Consider the following 11,265-nt stretch of genomic DNA (forward strand, 5'->3'; position numbering starts at 1 on the left):
AGCAGCAATGTCTACTATAGCCAAACTGTGGAAGAAGCCTCAGTGTCCATCAAAAGACAAATGGATAAAGAAAATGTGGTCTATGTATACAGTGGAATATCACTCAGTCATCAGAAACGACAAATACCCACCATTTGCTTCGACGTGGATGGACCTGGAGGGTATTATGCTGAGTGAAATAAGTCAACAGGAAAAGGACAAACATTATATGGTCTCATTCATTTGGGGAATATAAAAATTAGTGAAAGGAAATAAAGGGAAAGGAGAGAAAATGAGTGAAAATATCAGTGAGGGTGACAAAATATGAGAGACACCTAACTCTGGGAAATGAACAAGGGGTAGTGGAAGGGGAGGTGGGCAGGGCTTGGGGTGACTCAGTGATGGGCACTGAGGGGGGCACTTGATGGGATGAGCACTGGGTGTTATGCTATATGTTGGCAAATTGAACTCCAATAAAAAAAAATTTTAAAAATACTACCAGCATTTTTCACAGAGCTAGAACAAACCATTCTAAAATTTGTATGGAACCACAAAAGATCCCAAATAGCCAAAGCAACTTTGAAAAAGAAAAGAAAAGCTGGAGGCATCACAATTCCAGACTTCAAGTTATATTACAAAGCTGTAGTGACTGAGGTAGTATGGTAGTGGTACAAAAGTAGACACATAGATCAACAGAACAGAATAGAAGACTCAGAAATGGACCCATAACTATATGGTGAGCTAATCTTCAATGAAGCAGGAAAGAATATCTAACAGAAAAAAGACAGTCTAACTGTTGGGAAAATTGGACAGCAACATGTGAAAGAATAAAACTGGAGCATGTTCTTACATCATACACAAAAAATGAATTCAAAATGCATTAAAGACCTAAATGTGAGACAATAAACCATTAAAATCCTGAAGAACATAGGCAGTGAGCTCTTTGACATCCGCTGAAGGAACTTCTTTCTAGATATGTCTCCTGAGGCAAAGGAAACAAAGGCAAAAATAAACTATTGGTACTTCACAAAAATAAAAAGCTTTTCTGCACAGTGAAAGAAACAATCAACAATACTAAAAGGCAACCTACAGTATAGGAGAAGAAATTTGCAAATTACTATTTGATAAAGGATTAGTATTCAATATGTATAAAGAACTTAGCAAACTCAATACCCCAAAAAACAAATAATCCAGTTAAGAAATGGGCAGGAGACATGAATAGATATTTTTCCAAAGAAGAACTATGGATGCCTAATAGACATGAAAAGATGCTCAACATCACTCACCATCAGGGAAATACCAATCATAACTACAATAAGGTATCACCTCACATCTCTCAGAATGGCTAAAATCAACAACACAAGAAACAAAAGGTGTTGGTGAGGATGTGGAGGAAAAAGGAAGCCTCATGCACCATTGGTGGGGATGCAAACTGGTACAACCACTGTGGAAAACAGTGTGGAGGTTCCTTAAAATGTTAATAATAGAACTACACTAAGACCCAGGAATTAGCCTCCTAGGTATTTACCCAAAGGATATAAAAATACAGATTCGAAGGGATACATGTACCTTGATGTTTACAGCAACATTATCAACAATAGCCAAATTATTTGAAAATCCCCAATCTCCATGGACTGATGATTAGATAAAGTTGTGGAATATATTTGTATAATAGAATATTACTCAGTCATAAAAATAATGAAATCTTGCCATTTGAAATGATATGGACAGAGCTAGAGAGTATTATGCCAAATGAAATAAGTCAGAGAAAGACAAATACAGTACAATTTCATTCATATGTGGAATTTAAGAAATAAAAGAAATGACCATGATGGGGGAGAGTAAGGTAAACAAGGTAACAGACTTGTTTTTTTATTTTTATTTTTTTTTAGGAAACAGACTCTTAACTATAGAGAACAAACTGATGGTGACTAAAGGGGACAGGGTGGGAGATGGGTTAAATAGATGGTGGGGATTAAAGAGTGCACTTGTGATGAGCACTGGGTATTGCACATAAGTGTTGAATCACTAAATTCAACACCAGAAACTAATATTACACCATATGTTAACTAACATACAATGAATTTAAATAAAAACTAAAAAAATTGAAAATAAAGTGAAAAAATATAGTGAAGCCTTTGTAGCATTCCTAGGCTCTATAGGGAAAATGCATTCCATTGTACACCAGCTTTCCTTCCTCTCCCCTAATTGTTTCTGACTTTCCTCAGCTTTGGTTCTAAGAAACTCCCTGATGCTCTTTCTGAATTTTTTGGAACACAGGCCCACAACAGCTGCTTAGGGGGCTATGAGAGTATAATTATTCAAGTCATCAGTCAGAGCCACTGTTAAAATGTTTAATATCAATGTAAAATAAGATCAGGATTTCACAATTTTCAGCACACAAACACTGATTTCTACAACAGTTTGTCTTCCTTTCAGAGGCCTAAATATAAACACACATAAATCTTAAGGATTTAAAAAATATCATGGTTTTTTAACATTAATATAGCTACAGTTGACAAGCATGCAAAAGAACTCATTTCCAAATTGAATGAAATATCCAAATTAAAAATGTAGCAGTTTAATGTACTTATTGGTCATAAAACTCAGCAAGAAACTGTTCTTTACCCCATACCTCAAAAAACTACCACAAATTCCTTTCTAGGGCATTGATGGCATTAACAGTACTTAGCCCACCCTTGTCAGCATCCAGATATCCCTGATTCAATCTATCTATGTAAATTAATGTTACAGTTTCAGTTGTTGAAAATGCTCACCATCTTCTTCACTGCATTATACTTGGCAAAGCATCTACCAACCATGCACAGGATAGGAATTGAGCCATGAAAAACATAATGGCTTGACTGAAGAGGTAACCACATAACATGGGTCTGCTAATTGAGTGAGGATATTAATGGAAATGTAAAATTCCAGGAAGCATTCTTTTTTTCATCCTCTCCAAGTAACCAGCATGTACAGTACTGGGAATAAAGAGGAGAAACAGGTGACAACAGCCATAAACATGAAATTTCCCTAGAACTAAAAGGAAACTAAACAAAATGTAAAGTATAGTGGACCAAAGAATGGACTTTCACTTGGGCTTTTACTGTGGCGGCAAACTGAGAGGTTTGAAGGAGGAGTCCAAACTGAGAGGTTGAAAAATTATGAAATAGTTTTGGGGCACCTGGGTGGCTTGGTCAATTAAATATCTGACTCTCGATCTCAGCACAGGTCTTGATCTCAGGGTTGTGGGTTCAAGCCCCCGCACTGGGCTCCATGCTGGGTGTGGAGCCTACTTAAAAATATATTAGGAAATAGTTTCTATGCCCTGAGGGATCATCAACTTGCATAAGAATACTATTAAAATATTTTCTAAGAATTGTGTGTACTTCCCTATTGAATTTGGTACCAACAATAAAGAAATAACCAAATAAATTAAATAAACCTCAAATAGTTCCTCTTTACTATACTCACTCCCAAAAATTACAAAGCAAAATTTTCTCTGCCATTCCTCAAGTGAATTAATAAAACAAGTAGAAACTCAAACATTAAATGTAATATTACACAAGATAATTGATTTTCCTTTGGTAACTCAGTCTGTCCCAAAGTATTTCTGTCCAAAATGTGTAGGCGCAACAGGATGAACTTCAGTAGTTAATATTGTGATCTCGGGAAACTCCTGAATGATTGATTTGGCACCTTCAAAAAATAAAAGGAAAATTGCTGTTATGGTATAACTTCTTCCAGTCACTGGAATTCAGGAATTTTATAGTCACTAGGTATAATATAGACAGAAGACAGAAAGCAATGACCTTTAAATACCTAGTCAGATTTGGCTAATCTCTTAGTTTGATATCTGAAAAACTTTCACAATCATCACACTATGCCTCCACCCATTCACTGATAAATTCCTCGAATCAAATTGTTTTCTAACCAAGATTTTTAAAATACATACAGTTATAGCAACTTTCTCCCTGGAGAGTCTTTGCTTTGTTTTGTTTCATTTTAAAGGCAAATGGATGCGTAATATCCCATTGTATTACTCAGCCATTAGAAAAGATGAATACCCACCATTTGTCTCAACTTGGATGGAACTGGAGGGTACTATGCTGAGTGAAGTAAGTCAATCAGAGAAGGACAAACATTATATGGTTTCACTCATGTGGGGAATATAAAGAATAGTGAAAGGGATTATAGGGGAAAGGAGAGAAAATGAGTGGGAAAATCCGAGACAGTGACAGAACATGAGAGACTCCTAACTCTGGGAAATGAACAAGGGTTAGTAGAAGGGGAGGTGGGCAGGTGGATGGGGTGAGTGGGTGACAGGCACTGAGAGGGGCACTGGATGGGATGAACACTGGGTGTTATATGTTGGCAAATTGAACTCCAATAAAAAAATATACAAAAAATAAAAATAAATAAAACCAGAAAAAAATTAAAGGCAGATGGAATAGAAAGAATACAACCCTTTCCAGAAACAGGATCATATAAAAGATGATGGTTTCTCAACTGCAACAAGTGTAAAAACTTCCTTGGTATGTCAGAGTGAGCTAGCTTTTAGAAGTTAGGACTTTAGCTTTGGGGTTGCAGGAAAAAGGACTAGCTAGTAGCCTCACCAAACTAAAAAACCATAGCAATGCTGCCACAGAATAAGACTTTTTTCATCTGTAATGTCAAAGAATAGTATATTATTCTAATGTATACTCTTAGAACTAATAGTTACTTTTCAACTTCCAAAGGCAGAAAACCCACTAATTATTTGATTATCTCAATGATTACAGTGCTACCTCTGCTGTATGTGTGTGTGTGTGTATATATATATATATATATATATATATATATATATATGACAAAGCAAATTGCCCTTTGTCACCATCAACATTTGAACTACAGGTAAATTTTTATTATGAAACAACAAAATAATCAATGGTCTACTGAAAGCAGCCCTCCCGATTGGATACACTATAGCTTCTTCAAGGTTGGCTGAGACTGGGAACTTTTGGAAATGAGGAAATGCCCTAGCTAGAAGCTATATATTTCCCTTTCTTTTCAATTATGAAACAAATACAAATTCCTTGTCAAATATTTGTAAAATACAAAGAAAAACCTTAAAAAATAAAATGAATTGCTTAGAGTCTCACCATCTTAAGATAACCACCATTGATATAGTGTGTATTTTAAAATGAAAATATCAGAAAGGGAGACAGAACGTAAAGACTGCTAACTCTGGAAAACGAACTAGGGGTGGTAGAAGAAGAGGAGGGCGGGGGGTGGGAGTGAAGGGGTGACGGGCACTGGGGGTTATTCTGTATGTTGGTAAATTGAACACCAATAAAAAATAAATTAAAAAAAGAAAACTGAAATAGATTATGCATCTGTCTAGCCTCTCATGCTAAGGAAAGACTTATTAGCTTCTATGTTAAGTCCAAATCTGATTTTGGTAGTCATAAGAGTCATAATATGTATTAGTCCTCTCTAAACTTGGTGATAATATTTTACGTTATTCTAATGCTGTTATGTTTTAAACATGCTTTTTTTACATTTACATGGAGATTTTTCAATGTTATTAAATATTATTTGAAAATATGAGTTAACAGTTACATATTACATCCTTTGAATCTATATTTATTTAAATATTTCTTTATTGTAAGTCAACTTTCACTTCTTTTTAAAGATTTTATTTATTTATTCATGAGAGGCAGAGACACAGGCAGAGGGAGAAGCAGGCCCCCTGCAAGGAGCCTGATGTGGGACTCAATCTCGAATCCCAGGATCATGCCCTGAGCCAAAGGCAGATGCTCAACCGCTGAGCCACCCAGGCGTCCCTCAAATTTTTTTTTTACACTAAATATAACTCTGCAGTGAATACCCCAAAGGCTAAATTTCTATATGTATGTCTGATTATTTTCTTAGGATACTTTCACATATGTCCTCGATTGTATAGCAAAAAACTAGGACCTTATATTAGGCTGACTTTCCTGAGGAAATGGAGAACACACAGTTCTACCATTATGCTCTTTGGGCAGAAGTAGAACTTAGAAAACTTCTGTTCTTTGCTTCATGCTGGAAAGTTTATGTAACAAGACCACAAGGCTAAACAGAACCTCAAGTTTCTTACTATTTGGAAGCAGTTCTCAGGCTCAGGTGAGAAGTCAGGAGAAACAGGGACATTTCAGCCATTTGCAGGCTCTACCCATACAAAAATACCAGGAAAACAACTGCAATCCCCCTCAAAGGGGTTAGTTCATACTTTTCCATATGAATTTGAACATTAGAATGGTACAAAAATACTGTTATCACTAAGCTTAGAGATGATAAACACAAGTTATGAACTACCAAAATTAGATATAGATTTAATGTGGAGGAAGCAAATGAACTTTTCTTCATGATGAGAGTCTGGACAGATATACACTCACCCAACCCATGACCATCTGGAGCCCCAGTAACCACCTTATGCTGAACTCACCGTGAGGAGTAGAGAACAGACTGAGTAGGATGATAACACTGGGTTGAACTCCATGTTCTATAAGAACCTTTACAGCTTCAATTACAGTATTTCCAGTACCTGAAATCAAAAGACAACCAAATGCATTAGCAACTTTAACATTTATCTCAAAACATATTTGAAGTTTATTGTTAAATAAAGGCAATTTAGAAATCTGACATAAAACACGAGGCAAAGCTTCATTTGAAGGTGCGTGGTCTTTATCAATGACATTCTTTTCTTAATGATTTTATTTATTTACTCATTCATTCATTCCTTTATTCGAGAGAGTAGGGGGCGGAGCCTGATGCTGGGCTTGATTTCACGATTCTGAACCAAAACCAAGAGTTGGATGCCTAACCCCAGATGCCCAATCCATGGTGTTATTTTCAATAATGGACATCATACACACACTTTTCAGCTTTCAAATACACAACAAACCCCAAATTTATTCGATATTTGAGATATCAAATTTGACACCCACCCTCCACTACCAACCCTCGGAGACAATGCTGTTTGTGATCTGAATAAGCTCATAAAACAGAATAGGAGAAAAAAATTACTTTTAGAGAGGATAAATCCTTGAGAAATTCATTGCTATATTATTTGGGCTAGAGAAGGGACATATTTCAATAAATTTTCTGTGTTCTATATATTTTGCCTCAGATCCTTTGCTTTAGAGCTTTCATTCATTTTAAAACAAAAGTTCTTTGGAGCTAATAAAGTTTAGACAATGTATATTCTCTTATTACACAATAAAAATTCCCCGGTTAACTGCCCAGGGCAACTCCAAATCCAACTGAGAAAAATACATTTAGAATCAGTTTTGCCTTTATATAAGGGTATCTAAAAGGCAGTCACTAAGTCGAATTGATTTAAACCATAAGCAAAGTATACAAATTAAACTCCAGCCACTCACTGAGAATTGGATACATCAGAAGGACTTTTCTCCGGTAAATGTCTGGGGGGAACTTAGCATAATATACTTTGGCTCTTTGTGTCTCTTCATCACTCTGAATCAGGATCTTCCCAATTCGTATGGATCGACAGCAGTCTCGTAAACCTTGTTCCATTGCCTCACCTTGAAGACAGAAATTTTTAAAAAGAAAAAAAAAAGGGTTGACAGAATTGAAGTCCCAAAATAGACCAAAGCAGAGTGTGTGTGGCTATTATTAATACAAAAAGGACATTGTCAAGATGGGAGCAATTCTTCTTAAGCTAAGAACTTTTATTTCTGATATGCTCTTATTTTATACTTAGTGCAGGTCAAGTAAACCAGATTAAGGGCTGGTCAATGAAAATAGGATAAGCTAGTTTTATTGCTGGCTTTCAAGTTCCTTCCTTCTCCTCCCCCAAGAAACATAACAAACACTAGTACTACCCTCTTGGTTTCTGAACACAGCTATTTTTAGTCTAAATTCCTTTAAGGAAGTGTTTGCCAAAAGTGAATCACTCTCACACCATCCTCAAGATTTTAGGCTATATCAGAATTCGATCTGTACTGTTATTTACTTAATATTTTTCTTTAAATTAATATTTTCATTTACATTTATTTTAAGAGGAAACTTTCTATCACTGTTGTAAACATAAAAACAGTTTCTAAAATATATGAAAATCAAACAATAGCTAATAAGATTAAAAAATAACCCTGTCTATGCATTACCCCAAGGTCATCTGCTATATACTAGGGCTGTGAGGATGCTGTTACCTTTAGAGCAGGAACTGGGCTGAAATAGAAGAAAAAATGCCTTAAAAGCCCATCTCCATCGTCTTCACCAGTTTTTAAAAAGTTAAATAACATTGTCCTGAAAATCCTATCATTGCTTAAAAGCTATCATATTTTTTTTAAAAAAGGAGAGCTTAAAGCTCCTATTTTACTTGAGGCCTTCAATTGTTCACCGACAGAAATACACAGCCAGAGAAAAGGCAATGCTTATATGTGAAAATATCCATCGTCTCCAGTGCAAGCAAATGAGGCTTCCACTGAAGCTTGGATGTTGTAAAAAAAGTAATTAATTAATTTGTTAATTAATTTATTTATGTATTTATTAAGTTGCTGAATGGAAGTAACCATCCCCATATAACAGGTAGACATTCTAATTACAGGCACATAATTTTTTTTTCTCATTAAACTTTTGTTTTAATGGGTCTCAAAATTCTGTGACAGATTTTTGGTCAAGTTGTTTCCATTAAAAAGTACTGATTTTAAAAACTAATAACTTAAAACTGCCACACACGCACAAAAAGAAAAAAAAAAAACAAATGGTCCACAAAACATTCTCCTTTCCTTATGAAGGTTTTACGATGCATTGTTATCATTGGCCAGTCTTTTACTATTAAACTTAAATGGCCAATTGACACAAACAGTTCTGAGACTGTTCTTCCACCACTGATTAAGACTGGGGTGGCAGGTATTGGGGATAATATTCATTTAGCCTTCTGAGCTTTCTGGGCAGACTTGGTGACTTTGCCAGCTCCAGCTGCCTTGTTGTCCACTGCTTTGATGACACCCACAGCAACCATCTGTCTCATGTCACGAACAGCAAAATGGCCCAGAGGAGGATTGTCAGAGAAGCTCTTAACACACATAGGTTTGCCAGGAACCATATCAACAATGGCAGCATCCCCAGATTTCAAGAACTTGGGACCATTTTCCAGCTTCTTTCCAGAACGACGATCTATCTTTTCCTTCAGCTCAGCAAACTTGCAAGCAATGTGAGCTCTGTGACAATCCAGCACAGGTGCATATCCAGCACTGATTTGGCCTGGATGGTTCAGGATAATCACCTGAGCTGTGAAGCCAGCTGCTTCCATTGGTGGGTCATTTTTGCTGTCACCAGCCACGTTGCCATGACGAACATCTTTGACAGATACGTTCTTGACATTGAAGCCCACATTGTCCCCAGGAAGAGCCTCACTCAAAGCTTCATGGTGCATTTCAACAGACTTTACTTCAGTTGTAACATTGACTGGAGCAAAGGTGACCACCATACCAGGCTTAAGAACACCAGTCTCCACTCGACCCACTGGTACAGTACCAATACCACCAATTTTGTAGACGTCTTGGAGAGGCAGACACAAGGGCTTATCAGTTGGAAGAGTTGGTGGCAGAATGCAATCCAGGGCTTCAAGCAGTGTGGTTCTGCCGGCATTCCCATCTTTACGGGTGACTTTCCATCCTTTGAACCAAGGCATGTTAGCACTTGGCTCTAGCATGTTGTCACCATTCCAACCAGAAATTGGCACAAATGCTACTGTGTTGGGGTTGTAGCCAATTTTCTTAATGTAGGTGCTGACTTCCTTAATGATTTCCTCGTATCTCTTCTGGCTGTAGGGCAGTTCAGTGGAATCCATTTTGTTAACACCAACAATTAGTTGTTTTACACCCAGTGTGTAAGCCAGAAGGGCATGCTCACGGGTCTGCCCATTCTTGAAGATACCTGCTTCAAATTCACCAACACCAGCAGCAACAATCAGGACAGCACAGTCAGCCTGAGATGTGCCTGTAATCATGTTTTTGATAAAGTCTCTGTGTCCTGGGGCATCAATGATGGTCACATAATACTTACTGGTCTCGAATTTCCACAGGGAGATATCAATGGTGATACCACGTTCACGTTCAGCTTTCAGTTTATCCAAGACCCAGGCATACTTGAAGGAGCCTTTTCCCATCTCAGCAGCCTCCTTCTCAAATTTTTCGATAGTTCTTTTGTCGATCCCACCACATTTGTAGATCAGATGGCCAGTAGTGGTAGACTTGCCCGAATCTACCAGTCCAATGACGATGATGTTGATGTGAGTCTTTTCCTTTCCCATTTTGGTTTAGGTTTAGCGGTGGTTTTCACGACACCTGTGTTCTGGCGGCAAACCCGTTGCGAAAAAGCGGCACATAATTTTGTTGCACAAAGTCTGGTTTAAAAGAATAATCAGTTGGACTCAAATACAAATACAACATTTATAAAACAAGCAATTGGAAATACCTAGAGTTAATAACAGTTAAGTGCTTTTGCCATATGGTCACATACACAGCAACTATAAAACTAAAAACACTGAATAAGCCATTCACTCCAGCTCCTAGTAGGGTAGGATTATTCTGTTCCCTACAAAAGAAATTAAAACAAAACAAATTATTTCTCCAGTCAGGTATTCAGAGTTCTGCAGGCCTGAATTTGTGCCATATTCTATCAGTTTTTAAGCTCCCCGGTTCTCCCCAAGACAGCACCATCTTATCCTCCTATCCCACCCTGAAGCTCTCTGAAAGTGGCTTACCCATGGGGGCAGGCCAGTAGAGTAGATGCTTTATAGTTAAAATTAGTCAAGCTCAGCAACACACAGGCCACCATGAGGACAGACAACACAGGTGGTGAGATTTTTGTGAAGGCGGGATGCAATTATGGCAGACAAGCCCACCTCTCTCCTGGACAACTGTTTCTATGTGTGCGAAGAGACAAGAATCACATATATGCAAACCTACCGCTTCTCATTATGCTGACACCACAATTTCCCTTCTCAAATTTCACTCCTTCATACTTGTATCCTATTGGGGAATAAAATCAAAGAATTTATCTTTCATTACTAGAGAAATCCACATATTTTTAAAGTGTCTATAGCTTAAAGCCAGTGGGTACAGAGCAACCATTGTCTAGACATTCTGTATAACCTCTTAGGTAATGAGAAGTCATGATTTTTCAGTTATTTCTTAATCCCTCATAAGAAACCTGTGGGGAGAATTGGGAGATGTGGACTTCACCAACCAGGAATAGGACTGATATTCACGTACACATTCCTCAATTTGAATTCAG

At 37.2% G+C, this 11,265-nt stretch overlaps 1 protein-coding gene across 3 annotated transcripts in view; it reads right to left on the reverse strand.

Annotated features, from left to right (window-relative positions):
• Positions 1 to 2,319: 2,319 nt before the first annotated feature.
• Positions 2,320 to 11,265, reverse strand: part of UPRT (uracil phosphoribosyltransferase homolog) — a 33,544-nt gene continuing 24,598 nt past the window's right edge. For all 3 annotated transcript variants that reach the window (XM_077889291.1, XM_077889294.1, XM_077889292.1), the window contains 4 exons: positions 10,938 to 11,000; positions 7,383 to 7,544; positions 6,446 to 6,544; positions 2,320 to 3,678 (listed from right to left, as the gene is read on the reverse strand). In XM_077889291.1, the coding sequence (XP_077745417.1) occupies positions 3,572 to 3,678; positions 6,446 to 6,544; positions 7,383 to 7,544; positions 10,938 to 11,000 (431 nt within the window). In that variant the 3' untranslated portion in view covers positions 2,320 to 3,571. The remainder of the gene's footprint in view (positions 3,679 to 6,445; positions 6,545 to 7,382; positions 7,545 to 10,937; positions 11,001 to 11,265) is intronic.

This window comes from Canis aureus, chromosome X (assembly GCF_053574225.1).
Source record: "Canis aureus isolate CA01 chromosome X, VMU_Caureus_v.1.0, whole genome shotgun sequence".
NCBI classification, from domain to species: domain Eukaryota; kingdom Metazoa; phylum Chordata; class Mammalia; order Carnivora; family Canidae; genus Canis; species Canis aureus.